This window comes from Rhinolophus sinicus, linkage group LG02 (genome assembly GCF_036562045.2).
Source record: "Rhinolophus sinicus isolate RSC01 linkage group LG02, ASM3656204v1, whole genome shotgun sequence".
Lineage (NCBI taxonomy): Eukaryota > Metazoa > Chordata > Mammalia > Chiroptera > Rhinolophidae > Rhinolophus > Rhinolophus sinicus.
This window is the reverse complement of record NC_133752.1, coordinates 149,891,286-149,914,230: the sequence shown is the minus strand read 5'-3', so window position 1 is coordinate 149,914,230 and position 22,945 is coordinate 149,891,286. Positions and strand designations below refer to the sequence as shown.

The 22,945-nt window shown below is 51.5% G+C and overlaps 2 protein-coding genes and 2 long non-coding RNA genes across 15 annotated transcripts in view; 2 read left to right on the top strand and 2 right to left on the bottom strand.

Annotated features, from left to right (window-relative positions):
- The window catches only part of LOC109443803 (uncharacterized), a 33,473-nt gene extending 32,956 nt beyond the window's left edge, over nucleotides 1–517 (bottom strand). For all 10 annotated transcript variants that reach the window (XR_002136746.2, XR_002136743.2, XR_012493982.1 and 7 more), the window contains exon 1: nucleotides 332–517. This is a non-coding gene — a long non-coding RNA (uncharacterized LOC109443803). The remainder of the gene's footprint in view (nucleotides 1–331) is intronic.
- Nucleotides 518–811: 294 nt separating this feature from the next.
- On the top strand, nucleotides 812–12,624 carry SMARCD1 (SWI/SNF related BAF chromatin remodeling complex subunit D1). 2 transcript variants are annotated; one of them, XM_019724604.2, is made up of 13 exons: nucleotides 812–988; nucleotides 1,659–1,846; nucleotides 2,134–2,176; nucleotides 2,271–2,393; nucleotides 2,880–3,002; nucleotides 4,093–4,209; nucleotides 5,491–5,592; nucleotides 5,884–6,045; nucleotides 6,136–6,233; nucleotides 7,425–7,560; nucleotides 9,512–9,634; nucleotides 10,742–10,843; nucleotides 10,936–12,624. In XM_019724604.2, exons 1-13 carry the CDS (start codon nucleotides 812–814, stop codon nucleotides 10,987–10,989), a joined length of 1,548 nt encoding a protein of 515 aa, XP_019580163.1. In that variant the 3' UTR covers nucleotides 10,990–12,624. The 2 variants fall into 2 exon arrangements, with proteins under 2 accessions (XP_019580163.1, XP_019580164.1); XM_019724605.2 differs by lacking the exon at nucleotides 2,880–3,002.
- Nucleotides 12,625–13,288: 664 nt separating this feature from the next.
- Nucleotides 13,289–22,939, bottom strand: LOC109443804 (uncharacterized). 2 transcript variants are annotated; one of them, XR_002136749.2, is made up of 4 exons: nucleotides 22,674–22,939; nucleotides 19,847–20,007; nucleotides 18,953–19,214; nucleotides 13,289–14,716 (listed from the first exon to the last, which is right to left on the bottom strand). It is a non-coding gene; the product is annotated as an uncharacterized LOC109443804 (long non-coding RNA). The 2 variants fall into 2 exon arrangements; XR_012493986.1 differs by lacking the exon at nucleotides 13,289–14,716 and adding an exon at nucleotides 18,291–18,438.
- GPD1 (glycerol-3-phosphate dehydrogenase 1) lies at nucleotides 15,344–22,356 on the top strand. Its single transcript, XM_019724606.2, has 8 exons — nucleotides 15,344–15,617; nucleotides 16,120–16,297; nucleotides 17,077–17,217; nucleotides 17,814–17,952; nucleotides 18,180–18,292; nucleotides 18,974–19,207; nucleotides 19,422–19,528; nucleotides 20,475–22,356. Exons 1-8 carry the CDS (start codon nucleotides 15,511–15,513, stop codon nucleotides 20,569–20,571), a joined length of 1,116 nt encoding a protein of 371 aa, XP_019580165.2. The 5' UTR covers nucleotides 15,344–15,510; the 3' UTR covers nucleotides 20,572–22,356.
- Nucleotides 22,940–22,945: the final 6 nt, after the last annotated feature.

The following is a 22,945-nucleotide window of genomic DNA, read 5'->3' as shown; positions in this document are numbered from 1 at the left end:
GGACAGGCTGGACATCACACCACGAATGGTTTGAACCAGTGGACAGTGAAAGAGGGAGGAGTCAAAGGCAACAAAGATCCCAAAGGGAAGTCTAAGCTCAAAGGGTTCTTTGGAGTGAGGGCAGGGTCAAAATTCAAAATAAACTTAAAATCTGGAAGCAGGTTCGGTTAAAAGTCAGAGACAAAGTTGGGTTGAAGTTCTAGCGTGAGGTTAGTTACTGAGGCACTTTATCTGTGGAATGAGCCCCAGGCTACGAGCCTGAAGATCTGGATTCTAGGCTTTGATTTTACTGTTCACTTGTTGGTTGACCTTTGCCAAGTCATATACTTACTCAGTTCAGCTTTCCCATTTGTAAAACGGATTAAACAGTACGTTTTCTTCAGTCTTCCTGGCTTATAGCAGTAAGAGAAGGAAACGAAAAACAAAGCGCTTTGGAAAATTGATCGCACTACGCAAGATGAAGCAGTTATTCCACCACCCTCTTCATCAGGACGTTGGGTCTGTCTGTGGCGGTGGCGCCCCTTTCCAGGGCCTGTCTTCCTCCCGTCGGCCTGGGGGCGCCCGCTCGCAGGGCCTCTCTAGCCCAGAGCTCGTCTCTATGGTTTCGCCTTCCCGGACCGTGAAGGCGGGAGGGAGTGGTCAGCACCCTTTTCCGCTAGTCGCCCCCCTCTAGCCCACAGTCTCGCTGCCCTGAGTCTCCCGTGCCGGCCGGCCGGCCGGGAGGACTAGCGGGCTCGTGGGGGGCCCGAGGTGGGCGGGGGGAGTTCCGGTTCCGGTTCTTTGTGCAGCTGCAGCAGCGGCTCCGGGGAAGATGGCGGCCCGGGCGGGTTTCCAGTCTGTGGCTCCGAGCGGCGGCGCCGGAGCCTCAGGAGGGGCGGGAGCGGCGGCTGCCTTGGGCCCGGGCGGGACTCCGGGGCCTCCCGTGCGAATGGGCCCGGCGCCGGGTCAAGGGCTGTACCGCTCCCCGATGCCCGGAGCGGCCTATCCGGTGAGTGGGGCGGGAGGAGGGGCGCGCGGGCCGGGGGCGGGGCCGAGCGGGGCCCTGGGAGTGACAGCGGTGGGGGGAGTAGTAGGAGGGACTCCCCTGAGAGGGATTCGGGCCCTGAGTGGGGGTGGGGGAGGCAGTGAGGAGGAAAGAAGGGAGGCAGTTAGCATCCCCACCTGCTCCTAGGGGCATTGTTTCCGTGGGGAGTCAGGGTATAGAACTATGGAGGACGAAGTGGGGCCGAGGGTGGGCAGATGAGGGCTGGAATGCAAAAGGGCTTGGGCAGCTCCAGTGCCCAGAGGAACACACACAAGGTAGCTGGCAAATTGAGGTCAGCTTTCAAGGAGATAGCACCAGGTAGTACTGAGTAAATGTGGAACTAGAGGAGATGTGCAATGTGTCAGATACAAAATAGATTAGGGAGAATTTGAGTATAATCTGGCTCTTAGATTTTGGGCTGTATTCTCTTACAGAATCATGACTGGAGCAGAGGAAGCTCCAGTTGTCTGTAATTCAAAGAGGCAGAGGGCTCTTCTCCCATTGTGCTCCACTGCCCCGCTCCCCCTCCCCCAGCCTTGTTTCATTCAAAGACCTGAAGAATCCCCCACTTTTTCTTTCTTGGTGGGGTTAGTAGGGGAAGCTATGACATCTCTGGGTCCTCTCCCCTCTGTAGAGACCAGGTATGCTACCAGGCAGCCGAATGACACCTCAGGGACCTTCCATGGGGCCCCCTGGCTACGGGGGGAACCCTTCAGTCCGACCTGGCCTGGCTCAGTCAGGGATGGACCAGTCCCGCAAGAGACCTGCGCCTCAGCAGATCCAGCAGGTCCAGCAGCAGGCGGTCCAAAATCGAAACCACAAGTAAGATGACCCCAGGGAGGAGGGGAAGGAGAGAAGGAAGGGAGGGAGGGAGCCTGTGGGAACTCAGGTGGTGGGAGTATATGAACCAAGAAGTAGTGGTACTGTGTCAGCCAATGGTGCTTATTCTTGAGAATGCCTCGTGTTGGTTGGGGGGTTGGGGGTATGTCTTTGATTTGAGAGAAGCTTTACAGTCCTTTCACTTTACTATAAATGGAGGTGTTGACAGCCTGTCTTCATGTTCTGGCTAGTTCCATCCCAACCTGATAATAGTATTTGTTTTGAAACAGTGCAAAGAAAAAGAAGATGGCTGACAAAATTCTACCTCAAAGGGTGAGTCCAAGCTGTAGGTCTTCCTGAGGGTGTGGTGAGTTTGAGAATAGAGATGGCCAGCTCTATATCCCCATGGTATCTTTCTGTTCCTAAGATTCGTGAACTGGTACCAGAATCCCAGGCCTATATGGATCTCTTGGCTTTTGAAAGGAAACTGGACCAGACTATTATGAGGAAACGGCTCGATATCCAGGAGGCCTTGAAACGTCCCATCAAGGTAACGCAGGAGCGCACTAGGCAGAGAGCCAAAGGAGAGGACTTGGGAACGTTCAATAGGCTTAGGATGAGCAATCAAAGGCACAGCACAGCTCTCCTTGGCATTTAAATTACATCTTTCCCTTCCGCCTACGAACTGAGAATTATATTAGAAGTATAAGAACAAAATAGCAAATAAAGGGGGAGGGGCTTTTGATATCGCTTGCACCAGAAATTTACCCTGTCCGTGTTTTTGCTATAACTGCTGTACCACCTTGGGAACCTGGCACCTTGCTTGACTTTGTCCACCTGGCATCTCAGTGTATGCTCTTGCACTCAGACCAATGGCCTGTATTCCTCTTCTAGATGGAATCTTCATCCACCCACCCCAGGGACTGGGTAGACAGTGAGCCAGTCTGTTAAGAGTAATTTTGGGGCTTGGGGAGACCCTGTCTTCAACATCAAACCGTTGAAGCCCCACCATCAATCCTGTTTCTGCCTTCCTCAGCAAAAACGGAAGCTGCGAATTTTCATTTCTAACACTTTCAATCCGGCTAAGTCAGATGCCGAGGATGGGGAAGGGACGGTGGCTTCCTGGGAGCTTCGGGTAGAAGGACGGCTCCTGGAGGATGTGAGTTCAAGGTCCACTGTGGTTGGCGTCTAGGGTGGGAGCTGCTGGGGACAAACAGTGTTGTGTGGTTGGCAGGAAGCCTGACTGGTGCTCACAGCTCCTGTTGGGAACTGCAAGGAAAGGGTCACTGTATGCCCTGTGCTAAAAGACAATGGTTCTTTGTGTTGTTCCCACAGCTTGGCCCTCATTGTGGTATCACATTGAGAACCATATTGTCCTGGGATTTGATTTGTTGTTTACCTTACTCCTGATGCTACTGGCCGTTAAATTTAGCAGTATGTGCAGATTATTCTGAGAGAGAGACAGAGAATGAATGAATTAAAATGAATATGAATGCGTGTTTTAAATCAAGTGAGTTTGCACTTAGCGTTGGAGGCCATGTTTTCTTATCAGAGTTCTTAAGGTCCTTATTTCCCATTGTGGCATCTCCATCTTCCCAACTTTCATCGGAGACATCTCACAGTTTAAGTGGCATATATTTATCTGACAGGCCCTTTGTTGCTTCGTGAGGAGCATTAGCTGACGTGAGAGCCCCTAAGCTTCCCACCCCAGAAGCTCCTTGGGGAAGCTCACTTTACCCTTACACTCTTTGGCGCTCTATTTTTAGCTATTCACAAGCAAGCTAATTTGAATGCATTTTTGTAGGAGAACCAGGGCTCAGTGTCAGACCCTCCTCCTTCTCTATATAGGTCCAGTCCATGTGCTGGTGGTGTCATTCTGTCCAAATAAAGCTCTTTTTGTTCTGGCTGCTTATTGCCTGTGATTCATTTCCCCTCTAAAGTCAGACTTTCTCTGTTCATACTCGCTTTGTTATGTGTATTGGTTTGGCTTAACTTGCCTCATTTCCCTTGGGTAAATGAAGTTGGTAACTCAGTGACCTTATACATGTTATATATATAGGCTGCTTCTTCTCTTGCTACCGTGACTTGTTTAATCCCCACAGACACCTACTTTGTCATCTCCTAAGAGGTGTTCAAAAGATGTTTTTGAGTTTTTTCCCACTGCTGTTGTGGGTTCCTTTTTTATGGGACTTTGTCTTGGGGAATTTATTCTGTGCTTTTCTAACATGACCTCTTCTTTCTTCCTCTAGTCAGCCTTGTCCAAATATGATGCCACCAAGCAAAAGAGGAAGTTCTCTTCCTTTTTTAAGTCCTTGGTGATCGAACTGGACAAAGACCTGTATGGGCCAGACAACCATCTGGTGGAAGTGAGTAGTTCTGCCCTCTAGACTTTGACTCTATGCCTGAAGGATGATGGACTTGGGAGCCAAACTTGAATGTCCAGGGATATGGGGAGGTATTAAGTAAAGGGTTACCCCAGGTGTACCACCGTCGTATTTTGCACATTGACCTCCAGGTGGCACTAGCTGTTTAGTCTTCGTACTGTTGGGACACAGGAGCTCTTGGCAGTCTTGACTTGTTCCACCTTTTGAATGTTCCTGTTCTGGTTGCTGCCCTCACTTTCAAGGGAAATTCTAATGGAGGCCTCTTGTACATGCCAAGCTATCTCTGTATCTTGCTTATTAATAATGGTGACACATAGTTATCCACACACCATTCATACTTTTTCCTTACTGTAACTAAGGGGGTTAACTGATAGGGAGGGTTCTAGTCTTTGCCAAGGTTACCGTTACAGATCTGAGACTTCCTTTTGGTCCCTGCTCTCTTTAGATTCACATTCCACATCATCAAGAACCCTTTATTATAATGCCTGATTATGCAGTGTTCTGTCCTGAAAACCATGTTAGCAGCAGTGTTCTTTGGGATACGGTCAAAACCAGCATGAGACAATCCAACATTCCAAGTGACCTCAACCTGCTCCTTTCTTTGCCAGTGTAGCCGCAGCCCCTTAACCTCAACCACCAAGAGCCATGGGAAGGTCTTTACCATCTAATAAGGGAAATAAGGCATAGAATCAATAGAAATTTGTAAATATATTTAACTTTATAGCAGTGGAGCATAGTGGCTAAGAGTATGGACTGTAGAATCAGATACACCAGAGCTCAAAACCCAGCTCCACCACTTACTGGCTATTTGACCTTAGGCAAGTTACTTCACTTTCTAAGCATTAGTTTTCTCATTTGTAAAATAGGTTTAGTCATGTCTGTCTCATATGGATATTGTGGGAATTAATGAGATAATCCAAGTGAATGTCATAGAATGCTCTCGCATGTAGTAAGTACTCCATAAATGATAGCTACGTTATTTTACTATGCACATGTGTATTATCCATTTTGTGGATAAAATCACGGGGAATTCAGGCTAATTTAGATGTGACCCTGAACAGTCAGAATTAAAAGTTTGATCTACTTAAGCACAATGGGACAATAATCCCAAAACCATATGCAATTTTAAAAAATGTCCCATGCTATTGCTCTGTTCCAATAGCCTCAGTAATCAAAGTTGAATATCCAGTCATTACAGAAGCTCTTCCCTCCCACCCCAGCTCTTCCTCTGGGAGAGCACCCCTGACATCTTCCTCTCTGTAGTGGCACAGGACCGCCACTACCCAGGAGACGGATGGCTTCCAGGTGAAACGGCCAGGAGACGTGAATGTACGCTGTACTGTCCTACTGATGCTGGATTACCAGGTATTCTGTGGGGATGTGAGGGGGTCTGGCTTTCACAGCTACATCCCATCAGCAGTGTGACATTTAAAAGATTAGTCCAGTTGTGGATAATTTGCTGCCAGACTTTAAGCTCCGTAAGTATAGTGATAGGGTCTTAGTCATTTCTGCGTTCCTCCCAGTGTTTTTCTGTCTCAGAAAAAGCACTACATTACTGCTTGTTGAATGACTTGAATGTTTGGTCACGCTAAGCACCCCAAAATGCATATAGATCCCCTCATGAGCTTTATCTCTATATTCTTTGGTTCTCTGCAGCCTCCGCAGTTTAAATTAGACCCTCGGTTGGCTCGCCTCTTGGGCATTCACACCCAGACCCGCCCAGTGATCATTCAAGCCCTGTGGCAATATATTAAGACCCACAAGCTCCAGGACCCTCACGAACGGGAGTTTGTCACCTGTGACAAGTACCTCCAGCAGGTAAGGGAAGGACCCCTTTTGCTGGAGTCCACTGGAGCACTAGTTGTACCCAAAATGCCAACTTCTGTCTGTTTCTCCTCTTTCCCACAGATCTTTGAGTCTCAACGTATGAAGTTTTCAGAGATCCCCCAGCGGCTCCATGCCTTGCTTATGCCACCAGAGCCCATCATCATTAATCATGTCATCAGGTCAGCATGCGGCTGGGAGGCAGTGGTGTCCTGGAGCTGGTTTGTACCAGCTTGCACAAGCCAGCTGTCAGTTTCAGGAATTTTGCAAGCAGGCTGTTAAACACTGCTCGGATTTAAAATTAAATTTATAAGCTTATAACTAAATACATTATCATAAAATGAGGGTTACAATATACTTAAAAACTTGCCATTTCCTAATTATTTCATTAGTATTTGTGTTTTTGAGGTTACTTATGTCTGTTGTGTCTGTATGGTGGAAATACTACATAACGTGTAACTGCACCTCTCTCCCCAACTCCTTGATCTGTGATACAATGTTGGCAGCTTGAAATCAACCATAGTGGTAATATTTAAACCACAGAAATGGGCAATGCTACAAATCAGGGCTTTTTCCCCTCCTTCCTCTTTTGGAGAATCAATTGTTAGACAGTTACTAGCTCATCAGTGGTGGGCCACCATCTTTCCTCTGGATGGGAGGACATTCCAGTCTGAGAGTCCAAGGCCATTATCTCCGTCTGCTTTTTTGTTCCAAAGATGAATGAGCAAGGCAGACAGGCAGATAGGGAGTGAAGGAAGGCCCTTCCTCCTCAAAACAGCGTGTCCCTGTGGTTGGTTATAGCCTCTCGGCCTTCTTTCCCTTACTCCTTATTAATTCCAATGAAGGCCTTCCTTTCTTCAGACCCTGAACCATCACTCAGATGGTGGTCACTTCTATAATCTATACATTGGGTTAGTAGAAGCTGGACTGTCCTGCATTTCTGTGCTTAAAATTAGGCCACGTTTTATTTTGTGGAGTGTGTTTTATTTGAATTTATTTTCAGAGTCAATTTTAGTTTAATGGAGAAACTACAGTAGTGGTTTTCTTTGGGGAGGGAGAAACTTTTCACTGAATGTCTTTTGTACCACTTGAATTTTTACCATTGACTTTTTAAAAAAGTCAATTTTATAGAGGTTTATACGTAATAAATCACACGTGTTTAAAGTATAGTTTGATGAATTTTGGCGAATGAATACACCCCTGTAGCTACCACTGCAAGAAAGTTACAGAATGTTTCTGTCACACCCAAAAGTTTTCTTGTGCTCTTTTGCAATCAACTCCTTTCCCATCGTTCTTCGGCCATCTTTTTGACCCTGTGTGATTAGGCCTTAGGGGACAAGCCCTTTACCAGGCCCCTTTGGTTTCCTCCCCAGTGTTGATCCGAATGATCAGAAAAAGACAGCTTGTTACGACATTGATGTGGAAGTGGATGATACTTTGAAGACCCAGATGAATTCTTTTCTGCTGTCTACTGCCAGCCAGCAGGAGATTGCTACTCTGGACAACAAGGTAGACACCTCTTCTCTGGGTAGTTTGGGTGCCACCAGCTCTCTTTCACAGCTTCTAGGCTGCCTTTTGATTCTTGGTATTCATTCAAAATATATTGACATCCAGTCTAAGTATATGCCAGGCACTGTGCTTGGTGCTTGTTGGAGCCAGATGTACATGAGTTCTGATTTTGCCTATACCTTTTAATAACTTTGAGCCTCAGTTTCTGATCTATGAAATGAAGACCGTATTTATAAGGTTGCTGTGAGGATGAAATGAGACAATGTATGTAAAGATACGACATTGTATCTAGCACATAAAAACAAATGGTAACTGCTGCTATAGTTGTTAGCATCTTACTGTTATCTTTAAAATTAGACATAGTTCTTACAAGTAAAGCCAAAAAGAGAGCAGGGAGGCTTTCGTGGAAGAGTTGATGCCCCAGCTAAATCTTGAGGGACAGAGTGGGAGTTAACAAAAGGAGAGAAAGGAGAGTGGCGCTTAGGGGTGTGGGAGGCAGAGGACATCCCAGAAAGAGGGAACAGTATACGTAAAGGTCCAAAGATGAGAGAGAGTCTGGTATGTTCAAGAAGTACAAGCAGTTTAGTGTGCTAGATACAGCACAGGGTGCCGGGGATGGGACGTTTGGGGAAAGGAAACTGGATAGGAAAGCAGGAGCCCACTCCTGAAGAAACTGTAATGCAGGGAGCACCTGTTAATACTCTGTCCTGAGGACCAGGGGCTGATGCTGTTTGCACTCTGAAGGCTCACTGGCAGGAAGGTGGAGAGCAGCCTGTAAGGGGTAGAGTTGCAGGCAGGAAGCCCAGTTAGTAGGCCTGTGCGGTGATGCATGTGAGCTACGTGGGGGCCTAAACTTACGGTGCTGACAGTGAGGATGGAAGTAAGCAGACAGATTTGAGATGTGTCAAAGTGGAATTGACGGGGCGGCCGGATGGCTCCGTTGGTTAGAGGGCGAGCTCTGAACAACAGGGTTGCCGGTTCGATTCCCACATGGGCCAGTGAGCTGCGCCCTCCACAACTAGATTGAAGGCAAGCTGCTGCTGAGCTTCCGGAGGGGTGGCTGGATGGCTCAGTGGGTTAGAGTGCAAGCTCTCAACAACAAGGTTGCCGGTTCAGTTCCCACATGGGATGGTGGGCTGTGTGCCCCCCTGCAACTAAAGATTGAAAACGGCAACTGGACCTGGAGCTGAGCTGCGCCCTCCACAACTAGACTGAAAGGACAATGACTTCAAGCTCATGGCCCCTGGAGAAACACACTGTTCCCCAATAAAATTGAAAAAAAAAAGTGGAATTGAAGGTTATTGGATGCTGGTTAGATGGGGATGGTGGAGGTGAGGTGTGAGGGAGAAGGCGGCATATGATAACTCAGGTTTCTAGTTTGGGTGGATAGTAGTATTCACTCAGGTTGGGAACAGGAGAAGCAAGTGTTGGGGGAAAGGTAGTTAAGGTGCATGGAGATGTCAGGCAGTTGGATTGGTTGGAATTTCGGAAATGGATTCTGGTTTGCAGATTGGGGACTCATCACCCTGTCAGTGGTAACGGAAGACATATAAGTAGGTGAAATTGCCAGGAAGAGTTTGGAGAATGCAAAGAGAAGAGGACGGAGGAAAAAACCCCACAGACCATAGTTTTTGAAACAGCCCTCTGTGTCACGTCTTTCCTGCTTCAGAGTGTCTTTGTGCCCATTTGTGCTTTGGATTAAGTATTCACCGTGTAGCTTCACCCAGAATGGACATTGGAGACTAAAAGGAAAACTCTTCTCACATGGGGTGTATAGAGTCACTGCAGATTACCTGCTGAGAGAATGCCGAGTGCTCTGGGCAGTAGTGTCGTGTCTGGGCAGCACGCTACCCAGGTTGGGAGTGTCACACGGGGCTGTCAGGCCCTGTCTGCCATTAGAGTTTGTATTTCCGCAGTTTGAAAACGTTATGAGCTTCCTTCTTCCTTTCAGATCCACGAGACAATAGAAACTATCAATCAGTTGAAGACCCAGCGGGAGTTCATGCTGAGCTTTGCCAGAGACCCTCAGGGTTTCATTAACGACTGGCTGCAGTCCCAGTGCCGGGACCTCAAGGTAAAGATACCTGGGGAAGAGGCCAAGGGAGTTAGGCCCGTGAAGCTTTTATTTGCTTTATTTCTGTGGCATCTGATAGAAGAGCCAGAGGGGTAAGTGAGGGACCAGATTATCTTTAGCATATTCCAGGGTCCATTTTACAATTAAGTAGGGAAATGGAGGTGCAACTGTCAAATGTTTATCTAGTACTTACTACGCTGGCACCGTGCGCCATATTGTAGGGGATACAGAGTGGAAAACTTCATCTCTTCTTCAAAGCAACTTTCATTCGGTTTTGGAAAACTAGGCTAATATGATTTTTAAAATGTAGTAAACCAGACATTAGTGGAACTTGCCAGTATCGATAACATAATTCAGAGAAGAAAGATCCATGAGGCTTAAAGAGTTGGGACAGGCTTCATGGAAAATTTGGGATTTGAGGTATTTTCCAGAGAGGGGAGCAGCAGAACCTCAGGCAAGAAGGTAGGAATGAACACAGGATGTGTGAAATGTGCCCTTAGTTCCAGTCTATCGTGTGGTGACTGACTACAGTTATAGCGGCTGAGCAGTGGAGTAAGGGCCCCAGGGAGCCAGAAGGATGCCTGAGCAAGGCAGTGACTTGATAGCAGGGGGACTTTGGGTGTTGTATTGATTCATAGTTTGCTAGGGCTGCCGTAGCCAGGTACCACCGACGGGGTGGCATAAACAACAGAAATGTATTGTTTCACAGTTCTGGAGACAGAAGTCTCAAATCAAGGTGTCCATAGACTTCCGTTCCTTCTGAGGGCAGAGGGTCTGTTCCAGGCCTCTCTTCCCAGCTTGAGGTAGCCTCAGGCTGCAGATGCTGTTCTCCATTTGTGTTCACATCAGCTTCCCTCTGTGCATGCCTGTCTCTGTGTCCAAGTTTCCCCTTTTTCTAAGGAAACCAGTTATAAAGGGTAAGGCCCACCCTAATGACCTCACCTTAACTTGATCATTCTCAGAGACCCTATTTCCAAATAAGGTCATCTTCACAGGTACTGGGTGGTTAGGATTTCAACACATTTGCGGGGATACAGTTCAGTCCATGACAGGCATGAAAGAAGGAAAAAGTCTATTGTCTCTCTCCCCCCCCACCATCTCTCTCAGACCATGACCGATGTGGTGGGTAACCCAGAGGAAGAGCGCCGAGCTGAGTTCTACTTCCAGCCTTGGGCCCAGGAGGCCGTGTGCCGATACTTCTACTCCAAGGTAGGCGCCGGGCAGCACGGGGAGACTGACACAAGGCAAGGGGTCAGTGATATTAGCCACCAACTCCACTCCTTCCACTGTTTTCTCCATAGGTGCAGCAGAGACGACAAGAATTAGAGCAAGCCCTGGGGATCCGAAATACATAGGGCCTCTCCCACGGCCCTGATTTGGTTGCACCGATTCTTTATTTGAGCCCTGTGCTGCCTGCCTCATAGCACCTGCCTTGGTTTTGCTTGGGGCCTTCCAGGGGATGCTGTTGGTTCAAGGACAACACCAGAAGGAAGAGGGTCTCACATTTCTGTCTCACAAGACACCTATTACCCTCTTCTCCCACCCCATCCCTTCCCACCCTCCAGCTTCACTTTGCCCCACAAAGTTCCCATGTGCCTCTACCCTCCCCTGGTCTCCATAGGACCTCTAGATAGTATTAGAGAGAGAACCTGTAGTGGTAATCAGTGCATTGAATGGATTGGGCCTCAGGCCACGTGGTCTTCACAGGGACCAGCTACACTCACTGATCCTGCCCTTCAGAGATGCAGGAGTTGGGAGCTTCAGTCCCTTCTCCGAGACTCAGGCGTGGGGCACTCTATAAGCTAGTTGATCTTGGCTTTCCTGGTAACAGAATCCAATTTCCTTCCTTCCCTCCACAGGTTTGGAACAAACTGTCCCTTCACAGGTTGCCCTCTAGCACTAAAGGGACCCTGGCTCTACGGGGGCCCGGGCCAGTCCGTCGCAATTGGGTTGGCCGCCTTCTCAGTGCTTCTCTTCCTCCCTCATAGGGGGTCCACATCAGTATTGGAGTTTGTTCTTTTAACGATTGCTCCCTCCCATCACACTCCCTATAGCTGCTCCTTTTAGGATTCCCTCCTATCTGTCCTAACCCAGGGCATTTGGGTTGGGGGAGTCTTGCCTTTCCCTGTCAGAGCCCCAGAGTTCTAACCTGGGGTACTGTCATTGCCAGCCTTCCGGCTGTTGTTTGGAAGTGTGACTCATTCATTCACTCCACCCTGCTTCCCTCATCCCTTCTTGGAGAAACAGGCCTAAAATCAAACGGGTAAAAGCCCTGGGCCATCCCCGTCTTCCTGTCCCTTGTCTGCCCAGTTGACACCCACTGGTGACTCCTGGGCACTGAGGAGTGAAAGCGCCTAGGGCTGGAGAAGAGCTCTGATCTGGCTTGTGACTCCGCCCCCTCCCTGCCTCACAGGATTCACTCCCCAGCCCCTGCCCTCAAAGCTTCAGACCCCTCAGGTAGCAGCAGGACTTTGTGATCTTGGCCCCTTGGAACTGAGATGGTTTTCCATCTTTCCAGGAGAGCTGCAGATTCTTCCAGGTTGTAGCACCCCGAGTTAGCATATCCCAGGCTCGCAGACTCAACAGCAGGGTGGGAGACAGCTGGGCACAGAAGGGGAATTCCGTTCAGCAAGGGCTCTACACCCACAGAACTGACAAAGCCCCTGCTTCCCCACCCCCTCCTCAGGCTCCTGCGAGCACGCTCCCCGATCCCTGCCTGTTCCACACTGGGGACGGCAGAATTTGCTCCCCATCTTCCCCTAACTGCCATTGTCCTACCCCTCCCTTGAAAGCTTCTTCCCCATAGCGATACTGGACAGCCTCTGTCCTGGGAGCTGGAACCATGAGAAGGAAGCTCAGACTCCTACACAGTGTCTCTGTTGAAGATAACTTTTTATTAGCTGAATTATTGTTTTTTTTCATGGACCAAAATTTTTTTTGTACTGTCCCCTTATCGATGTCACCCAGTTTTAATAAAAGAATCTTCTGAAGGATGAGTCCCTCTACCTACCAAGGGACAGCCCTTCCCTGAGCTCTTGCTCCTCCAATACCGTTAGCCATGCTTATGGTGCTCGTTCATTGTATTTGACAACTATGGAGCACCCGCTGTGGGCCAGCTGTGGTGCTAGGCGCTGGGGAGATGGTGGAAAATGAGGTTTCTACCGCGTACACCTCAGGTCCTCACTTCAGGGCTCGCTGCTGCTGGTGGGATTACTGGGTTTTATCATGGGGTCTGACAGTCCTGCCCCCACCTCCTGTTGGGAAGGTACTAAGAAGACAGTGGCCCTGCCTTCTACTCCCTTGTCCTGAGCTCCCAGGGCTCGAGTGTGCTGGCCCAGTGCACTGGCCTTGGGTACCTGTGGTCCCTCAGGCTAGATGACCCTGAGCTTCCTCTAAAGGCCTGCTTCTCAGGGCTCCTATCTAGATCCTGGCCAGGGCCTGCACAGTTAAAAACATTTTTGTTCTCTGTGCCTGCCATTCTTTAAGGTCCACTTTCATTGCCCTGAGTGATTTCAGCCCTAATGACCTGCATGGAAGGTCTTGCTGTGTTGTCATCCCCCCACTAGACAACCAGCCTCTCAGGCAGAGCTGGGAGGACTTGGCTCAGGACAGTCCCATTCGCAGAGTGGTTCCCATCATGCGCCTGTCCCCCCCTCCACCCCCAGTGGCTCGTTACTTTCCTCTGTGCCATTATGCCGCTTGGTGCTACCCAAGAAGGTGGTTTAGAACACAGGCGGAGTGCAGCCACGTTGGCAAGTTATAGTTACAAGGTTATCCTCTGCCTCTGGATGGGAACACTCAAGTACTGCCTGCGTGCAGTCAAACCCACCAAGGAGGCAACTGCTGTTCCCAGTCTGGAACTTAAGGGTTTACCAGAGTTGAGTAGGGAAAGCAGAGGGAAAAGTGTGTGGATGGTGGGAGTGGAAAAAATTGATGTCAAGGACATTGAGTGGCAGCTGTTTCTACCCTGGCTAATTACGTGTGTAATGAATGGCTGGTGAACCCTTATTAATTCCAAGCAAATAATCTAGTTTGCTCTTGGGAAAAGAGCTCTATTGGTACAGGTAACTTCCAGTGACAAGCCAATTCTGGATCTCGGCACACTATTCCTATATAAACGAACAAATTCTTTGTCTCCATACTACTTGAGATTATTTTAGGGCATAAGAGATGGAAGCATTTAGGCAAAAACAAGGGGGTTATTTTATGAGTAAACATCTATTTGGGGTTCCTATCGTATGTGCTAGGGACAGAGGCATTCTCTCCCATCACCCATACTCAGTGCTCCCAGCTGGCAGCCTGGCATTGGTGCCTTTGTCTCAGTGCCAGCGCAATACTGGTGTGATTTGTGGGAGGCTGGCTCTGTAGTAGGTGGAACTTTGTTCCTAAGGGAAACAGCTACCAATTTCATGTATATTCCCTTATGGGAATTCTCTGGCCATAGAAGGAGAATGTGGTGGGCTTTCCCTGAGCAGTCCCTAGAACTTAGAAAACCACTGCTCCCCAGGCTTGACCTTGCATCCACTTACCCAGTGGTTGCATACAGACTCCCCTCTGGCCCAGTGCTTATCACTTGCCGACCAGCAGCAGCCCAGGGGACCGAAAACACCCACTTAACAGTCTGCCAGGCCAGGAAGTCAGCACGTGAGCACACAGTGGTCTCTGCCCTATGGGCCAAGGTGCACGGACAGCTGGAGTGGTAGGGCCCTTTGCCTTACTCTCGGGATCAACCTAGAAACCAGAGTTCCTGCTCTTAGTCCAACAGATGGCTACAGGCAATGGAAAGCCCTGACTTGCTGAATGTGCTCCTTCCATTGGCCCCCTTCCCCTCCCCACAAAGTCACACATCGCATTTACTCTCAGTTACAGCATCTGAGACCACCAAGCTCCACAGAGGCCACAGCAGCCCCAGGTCCTGCCTCCCCATTTCTAGTGTCTGCAAACTAGCCACTAACCTGAGGGAGCCCCCAGTGTGTTCATTCAGAAACGCAAGGAAGAACTGAAGGATGCTGGAAGCCTCTCAAGGACGGAACACTCTGGCCGCCTTCCTGTCTCTCCTGTTCTTTTCTTCAAGCCCAGAGTCTGCAAAAGAATTTGGGCCACTTGGCATCAGAGACTCTTTGACCTTTTCCACCCTCCCTTCCTGGAAGACATTTAGGTGGGGATCCTTTTGAGGTGAGGAGAGTCCCACTGGTGAGTCCCTGAGATGACCACTGTGGGTAACAGATGGTCCTGTCTCTCGGGGCTCCTGGAGTCTCCTCTTATCCTTGGGCTGGTTGTCCTCAAAGCAGGTCTTTACCTCTCATGTGGGGTCTTGGCTTTAAAAGTGAGGCCACACCCACCACCCCACTTACCCACAGCCCTGTAGTGGAGCTAGTATGGGGCCAGTGATATATGTATGGGCCCTGTCATTGCTACAGGACAAAACTGCAGCAGTTTGGGGGGTCCTGGGAGGATATGCAAGGCATATACTTCGGAAAAGAAAGCATTCCTCTATCTGGAGCTTTGTTCCTAAGGGAACAAATATACATAGGGCTGCATACAATTTATTCCAGTGCTGGGAGTCAGAAGGGAGTGAGGAGGGCCAGTTACTGGCTTCTTATCTGGGCTATTTCTTGGCCGACCTCAAAATGAGACCGTTGCAGGAGGGGTGGGGGGAACCGGGCGGGGGCCGAGGATAGAAGCTCGCCAGCACCGGCAGCTGGCAAACCTAAGAGGAAAAGTGGGGCCTGGTCTCTGCCCCAATCCTGTTCCCCACCTGTCTCTACTCTTTTCTCCCATTTCCCTGGCTCTGCCAGGCTGTCTCCCTGGGCGCCCGCTTCCCCACCCACCCCCGGAGGGCGGGGCTTGGCTGCACCCACGTGTGGCGGAGTTATATGCTCCCAGCCGGCAGAGGAGCTGGGGAGTGTGGCACTGAGCGGCTCAGGCAGAAGAGCGGCACCATGGCTGGCAAGAAAGTCTGCATTGTAGGCTCAGGCAACTGGTAAGCGGCTGTCAAGGGGCATGAGGAGGCAGGGGGGATTCCCCCAAGTACACAGGGGGTTAGGGAGGGAGGCTTGGTGGGCAGGAGGCAGGCAGTGGGTAGGCAATACTCTCTTGTTCCTCTCCCACCCCTGCTGCTATCTTCTGTGCCTACCCCCGAAAGACAGATGATGCCCAACCCTTTCCTGGCCCCTGCCCCCCGTGGCAGCTGCACCTGCTCGCCACAGGAAAGGAGCCTCCAGAGAGCTCCCTGCCCAAAAAGCTGCTTGGGTTTGGGGCAGTGGGGAGATCAAACAGCTGGGACCCTTCTCTAGCATCCAAGTGTGAGGTAGACTGAGTCTCATTAGGGACACACTGTCACAGGTGGGGGTGACAAGGAAGGTAGTTAGTAAATAACCTGGGGGGCTGCTGTGATATCCTGAGATGGAACACTGCCCCTCCCCTGCCAATATTCCTCCCGCACGCCCCCACTCCTCCACTTTCTGTGCTCCCCCTCCTGCCAGGGGCTCAGCCATCGCCAAGATCGTGGGTGGCAATGCAGCCCAGCTGGCACGCTTTGACCCACGGGTGACCATGTGGGTGTTTGAGGAAGACGTTGGGGGCAGAAAGCTGACAGAGATCATCAACACACAGCATGAGAATGTCAAATACCTGCCAGGGCACAAGCTGCCCCCCAACGTGGTAAGCCCCAGTAACCTGCAAGGAAGGGAGAGGGAAGTGGAGGGGTGCTTCGTGCTGAGGGGGGGGGGGCACTGCAGGTGCCATGTGGACTTGGGCAGTGTCTCCGGAGGGCTGATTCAGACACGGAACTCTAAAGCACAGCCTCCAAAGGGCACTTACTGGACCTGAGGAAAACCTAAATACCCACCACTCACCCATTTATGGGCTCCCAGGCTTTTAAGGGAGGGAAAGGAAGTTGGTTTCCATGGCAACCAAAGGCAGGTTCTCAGGCTCCCAGAACTGGGGTCCAGGTGGTGTTTGCCTCAGGCTCTAACCTTGTTACTCATTCACTGGGTTATTAGCAATGAAGCTGCTCCTTGGACTTAAGGTCTTTGGGCAAATCCATGTGGCGTGCTCCTACAGCAGAGAAGATAGCAGGAGGACTAGGGCTCTCCCTTCCTAGTTAGGGCCCTTGAGGAGCAGAGTGATGAAATTACTTGGCCTCTTCCTTCTGCCAAGCCCAGGCCTCCTTTGGCCTCCCAAACTGTCCCCCAGCCAAGGGCTAGGAGAGTGCTGGAGGAGGTTTCCAGGAGTCCAGAGCCCAGGACGGCTGGAGCTGAGAGGGAGTGATGGCTCAGGGGAAGGAACAATGTCATTCCTCCAAATTCAGCCCTTCCAGATTCAGTCCCCAAATGGCCCTTCCTTTTCCCCACCTGCCTCACTGTTTGGCTTTTAGATCTCAGTGGGGGCTGCATGGGGGCAGAAGCCCACCAGGCCCAGGCGCACTTGTCGCCCCACAGGTGGCCGTCCCGGACGTGGTCCAGGCTACAGCAGATGCTGACATCCTGATCTTTGTGGTGCCCCATCAGTTCATCAGCAAGATCTGTGCCCAGCTCAAGGGCCACCTGAAGGCAAACGCCATTGGGATATCTCTCATTAAGGTGCCAGGGACACCTTCATGTGGGTGGGGGTGCAGCTATCTGTTGTGGGGCTCAGGGTGGGCTAAGTGAGGAGAAGAGAAAGTGGCAAAAGTAGGCCAGGAGTTTTCTAGAGAGGGGGAAGGAGTTGCCTTTGGAGAGGCCTGAGAGACAGTCAGATGCTGGGGGCCGTTGATTGGAGAACAGACAAGAGATCGGTTTGTCGGCAGATGTTATGGGGAGTTTGGGAGGTGGACCAGGAATGCTTGGGGCGTGTGAGCAACAGGCTGGTTAGAGAAGTGCAAAAGGGAAGTTGGTTTGGAGCAATGGCTGGGGTGGCAGCTGGTTTGGAGTCCTCAGGAATAGATTGTTCAGGCATGTGGAGGGGATACATTGCCTTGGAGAAGTAGATCGGTGGAGGGTATGTGGAAGGAGTTTTCAGATGGACTCATTTTCACTTGCCATCTACCCTCCTGACGGCAAGCTGTGGCTGGTTTGGAATGGGACAGGACCTTTGGGGACACTGATGAAGAGTGGACTCGGAAGGGGCAGGATTTCTGGGTGGGAAGCCCTCAGTTGGGCATAAAGGGCACCTGGCCTGAGCTCCATCCTGTGCCCAGGGGGTAGACGAGGGCCCCAACGGGCTGAAGCTCATCTCTGAAGTGATTGGGGAGCACCTGGGCATCCCCATGAGTGTGCTGATGGGGGCCAACATTGCCAACGAGGTGGCTGATGAGAAGTTCTGTGAGACAACCATTGGTGAGAGCCCCCCCATACCAGTGCAGCTCCAGTTACATCCCCTCCCCACGCTCTCTCCCCCACCCCACTTAGCCAGCTCCCTTAAGGCAGACAGAGGAAGGAGACCCCAGCATCAGAGGGGAGGGAGGGCTGAGACACCCCCAGGCAGAAGGTCACAGGTCCTGCTTAGGGCAGGTATGGGACGGAGTCCAGAGCCCCCCTTGAAGCCTTGCCCCTCCCCACTTTAGGCTGCAAGGACTTGGCGCAGGGACAGCTTCTGAAAGAGCTGATGCAGACACCGAATTTCCGCATCACAGTGGTGCCAGAGGTTGACACAGTAGAGATCTGTGGGGCCTTAAAGGTGAGAGGGGTGCACGGCAGCTCTTGGGGTGGGGGGTGACGGTCCTGAGGACGGCCGGGCTTAGCTCTCCGAGGTTACTGTCCTTCAGGTTCCCGCTCACGCGCAGTTGCTCCTGTTGCCCCCAAGTCCCATACACGTAGGAGAAACTGCAGGAGCAAGGGCAGGGTCATTTAGCGATTCAGGCTTGATGGTTATTCACCATCAGACATTGGAGCCGCTCCTTCCTTTCTCTCTATAGCCTCTTGTGGGACCTCCCTGTCCTTGGCTTCAGGGGCTGGTCCAAGGGGAAGAGGAGATGCCCTGGGGGAGCACCCAGGCTAATGGGAGACCAGACATCCAGAACCCCGAGACAAACGGATGGCCAGAACGGTGGACATGAGGAATAGTCGGGGATGGGAGGGCCAGCTGGGCAGAAGACTGGTTTTCAGTAAATGTCCTCAAGGATGGAATATGGAGCAGAGTTGGGGAGCCAGGAAGCACAAGCCCAGGCTAAAAGAAGGGGGTACTGCAGATGGGAAAACCAAGTGGTAGGACTAGCTAAGGAACCCGTCCACTATACGTCACTCATTCAGTGGGCCTCTCATGGCTGATGGAAGGAGCAGGAGGCAGGTGCTGAGGGATCCAGGAGGGTGGGCCTGTAGGAGGGGGATCCCTTCTCACCTGGGATTGCACTCCCCAAAGAACGTGGTGGCCGTCGGAGCTGGCTTCTGCGATGGGCTGGGCTTCGGCGACAACACCAAGGCAGCAGTGATCCGCCTGGGCCTCATGGAGATGATCGCCTTCGCCAAGCTCTTCTGCAGGGGCCCTGTGTCCTCTGCCACCTTCCTGGAGAGCTGCGGTGTCGCTGACCTCATCACCACCTGCTACGGAGGGCGGAACCGCAAGGTGGCCGAGGCCTTCGCCCGCACCGGAAAGGTGGGCTCTGGGGAGAATGGAGAACAGAGGGGGGGCCTTGTAGGAGCCACTATAGAGGAACTTGGCTTGAGCACAAACATGAAGTTTGTTGTGACCATTCCCGGCCTTTCTTTCCTCCTAAGACCCCCACCTGTCATCTGAGCCCCAGACTCTCCACCTCACACTGACAACCCTCCTCTCCCATTTCCATTCACCCATCCTGTTTCCTTCACAGTCCATTGAGCAGCTGGAGAAAGAGATGCTGAATGGGCAGAAGCTGCAGGGGCCCCAGACAGCCCGGGAGCTGCACAGCATCCTCCAGCACAAGGGCCTGGTGGATAAGTAAGTGTCTGCCACCACCTCACGGGTGGAGGGAACCACAGCCAGAAGTTCTCTCCCTGTTCATCATCTGCCTGAACCCTCCTCAATCTGTGAAGTGGGCAGAGAGGAACTGTTCTCTTATGTTAACAGATACAGAGACGGGCTTGGAGAGTCTGGTACGCCCACTGTCCCCAGCTAGCTCATGTCTTGGGAGCTCCTTCCAGTCTCATGCTCATTGTACCACATTGCTTTGACCCCTCTGCATGGCCTCCCTCTATCCCTTCCTTCCTGTCCTCTGCTATGGGGGCGGGAGCTCTGGAGCAGCAGGAATGAGCTCACCTGACTCCCCCGAAGCCAACCTCCTGTTCCCTGAATACTGTCCTGAGTGCTGAGGTGTGAGGAGGGCAGTCTCTGCTTCAAGGTGCTGTTTTCCATGGAGCACAAAGACAGTAGGGGTGATGGCTGATCAGAGCAGAGCTCTGTTGGTCTGAGAAAGAATCCTGGAATAAGAGAGTATGAAACAGGTTCAGAAAATCAGCTCATGGCAGGTCAGGGTAATGCTTCCTGGTAAAGCAACAGCCTGGGCAAGAGGATGAGAAAGAAATTGGCATTTATTGAGCACCTTCACAGAATACATGGTCACTTCTTTACTATGTTGTTATATTGCCCCCATTTTACAGGTGATGATATTGAGGCTCAGAAAGTGGCTTGTCCAGTTGGAATAAAACAGTGCCAGGGAATCATGCCAGCAAATTCAATACGATAGGGAACAAGGCAATTAACAACCTGACCGTAAAACCCAGGGCTAGGAAGTTCAAATTGTCAGCAATTGGAAATTAAGAGCTCCAGAGTCCGTCTGAACTCAAAGACGGGAGAGTAGGAGAGTGGAAGGTTCAGAGGTAGATGAGGAGTGGGGGGTAGAGGGCACATCAAGAGGCTGAGCTGGGTCTCTCCTTCCCTGTTCTAGGTTCCCCCTGTTCATGGCTGTGTACAGGGTATGCTACGAGAGCCAGCCTGTGGGGGAATTCATCCGCTGCCTGCAGAATCATCCAGAACATATGTGAGCGGGGCTGTGGCCCAGGCCAGGCAGCTTCTTTACCCCAGTGGAAACAGGCAGAAGCTTGGGTACCTGGCCACGGGGATCTCCGGGACTCCCCACGGAGCAGCCTCTGCTCAGCTTTTCACTGGAGGACAGGAAGCTGTGGGGTCCAGCTACCTGCCTGGAGACCCTGAACCACCAAGTCGCTGCAGCCTCTTGCCACCACATCTCACCAGAAATGGAGATGCTCTGTCCCTCTCCAGATGTAGGGCTTTCTCCCTGTCCTCGGGGAAGCCCCAGTGCTGCCTGCCTGGGTGTGTGTGGTGGAGCAGACGGTGGAGAGAGAGGGAGGCGAGACAAGGGCTATCCACTGCTGCCTCACACAGAACAGGAATCCTTTCCCCAAGCCCAGTTAAATAGTAGCTAAAGAGCTATGAGGTAAGGGCTGCCAGGGAGGGTCTGGGCTTTTGAGCTGACATAGGGACCTTTGCTCTGACCTCTGCCAGCCCCCACACAGCATTAATGGATCTCAGTGTTTGTTAACAAAACACAAAGATCTCGACACCCTTGCCCTCCCAGCTTCTCCTAGCAATATCTGCGTCCTCAGAAACCTCTGGTCATTCCCTCCCCCACCTCCCCTGGCTGCCCTGGCACCAGAGTTTCTGCCAAGCTGGCATCTCTGGCCCGGGGCCTTTTATTCTCCCCATGGATTTCCTCATTCCTAGTTCTTGGCCAGCTCCTCCCCACCGTGCATGACCTTTCGGAGCCTTCCCTTACCCTCCCTGCCAGCACCCTCTTTGGGGAGCAGGAACTTAATCTGCTGACAGAGCTACACCTTTTCATAGCAGGCTCAGATCGCTCAGCTCCCTGTGACCTTTGTATTTACCCTGCCTCCCTTCTTAGGAGCCCTAGTGTGTTGCGGGGGAGGAGGGAAGGAGGTTTTAGCTGGGTCCCTCCTCCTGCTATCTCCCCAGGATTGGCTCCACCCCTTTCCTTCTCCCAAACCCTGTACCTATTTCTCAACTGCCTGCAGAGCAGCCAGTGAGGCTAAGCAGCGCCTGTATCTAGAGACCCATTAGCCCGAGACTGGCCCAAAGGCTGATCAAGGGTAGGGAGGGTGAGCAGGTCCCCATGTTGGCGGGTCCTGACATTCCAAGGCCAGCTCTCCTGTGTCATCTGAAGGCCTTGTCACGAGGTATATATTAGTCCCACAAGAGCTGGGAAACTCAAGGAGGAAAAAAATGAAAACCACTCTATCCCTTGGGGTGAGGGAAGAACAGGAAGGGGAGGAGGCAGAGGACTGGGCCTTGCTCCAGGATGGGGTGGCAGTGGGGGAATGTCACAGGTCAGCAGCCTGGGCCCTGGGTTTATAAATAGTCCCCGAGGGCCTCAGTGCCTCCAGCTGAGGGTCTCAGCTTCCTGTGTGGCAGCAGCACCTGGCACATCGTAGCTGTGGCCAGCATTAAGTTAACCCTCCCGTAATCCTGAGCAAACCAGGGAGGCAGGCTCCTTTCAGTCTCCAGCCTTTGAGAATTCATTTTCTTACCAGCGAATGGCAGAGCTGCCTGGATCAGGCACTGGGAGTGAGGAGCACAGTCACCCCACATCTGGCTGGGCTCAGGTGGGGAGCACTGACTGAATCCAGGAAGTCAAAGTGTGGGCAGAAAGACGGCTCCCTTCCCTCAGCTGCAGCTGCGACCTTGTTAGACAAACACTTTTGCCTACTTTTGTTCACTCCACAGTTAATTGAATTTGAGGCCTTCTAATCAGGCCTACTTGTCTACCCAATAAAGCGTTTTTCCAGAAACGAGTTGGGAAGGGTGCTTCAGTGCATGTGGCAGTGCGTACGCTGTGGTTTTATCATTGCGTGTATGTTTTCACTCAAGCGGCAGGAAAAAGGGAAAAAAAATAAAGCCCTCCTCCATAACCCAGTCACTCCCCACTCCCCAACGCACCCCCTCTTCCCCCAAGTGGTACCCCCCTCCCTCCTTCCCGGAGATTCTTTGGGGCTTTATCACGTCGCCTGCGAGCGGAGTGGTCACACATGGGACAGAAACATCCCTCATGCCCACTCCGTGGTCATGGCCAGACCTGCTGCATCCTCCGCGGTCTAGGCCGAGTTCCTACCTGAGCTTGGCCAAAGTGGGGCCACAGGGAAGAGAGCAGATCCAGGCTCTAGGGGGCGCGCGGTCCACCTCCAGAGGGCTGACCCTGAGAGAATCTACCTAGCTACCAGAGACGTCACCGTCGGCTGGGGATTGACTGGCTGACTGAGTCAGAGAAAAATCGTCTTTTGTACGGTGACTGAATATCCTAAAAGTTCCGGTTCCACAGCCCGAGTCGCCAAAGACCCTCTCTCAAAGAATTACTACAACCCCCAGAATTCAACGGGCCCGTCG

Coding starts and splice junctions, on each gene's coding strand:
- SMARCD1 (XM_019724604.2), top strand. CDS start 812: ATGGCGGCCCGGGCGGGTTTCCAGTCTGTGGCTCCGAGCGGCGGCGCC. Junction 2,394..2,879: donor CCTTGAAACGTCCCATCAAG/GTAACGCAGGAG, acceptor TGCCTTCCTCAG/CAAAAACGGAAGCTGCGAAT. Junction 4,210..5,490: donor CAGACAACCATCTGGTGGAA/GTGAGTAGTTCT, acceptor TCCTCTCTGTAG/TGGCACAGGACCGCCACTAC.
- GPD1 (XM_019724606.2), top strand. CDS start 15,511: ATGCTCCCAGCCGGCAGAGGAGCTGGGGAGTGTGGCACTGAGCGGCTC. Junction 17,218..17,813: donor TTGGGATATCTCTCATTAAG/GTGCCAGGGACA, acceptor TCCTGTGCCCAG/GGGGTAGACGAGGGCCCCAA. Junction 19,529..20,474: donor CACAAGGGCCTGGTGGATAA/GTAAGTGTCTGC, acceptor TCCCTGTTCTAG/GTTCCCCCTGTTCATGGCTG.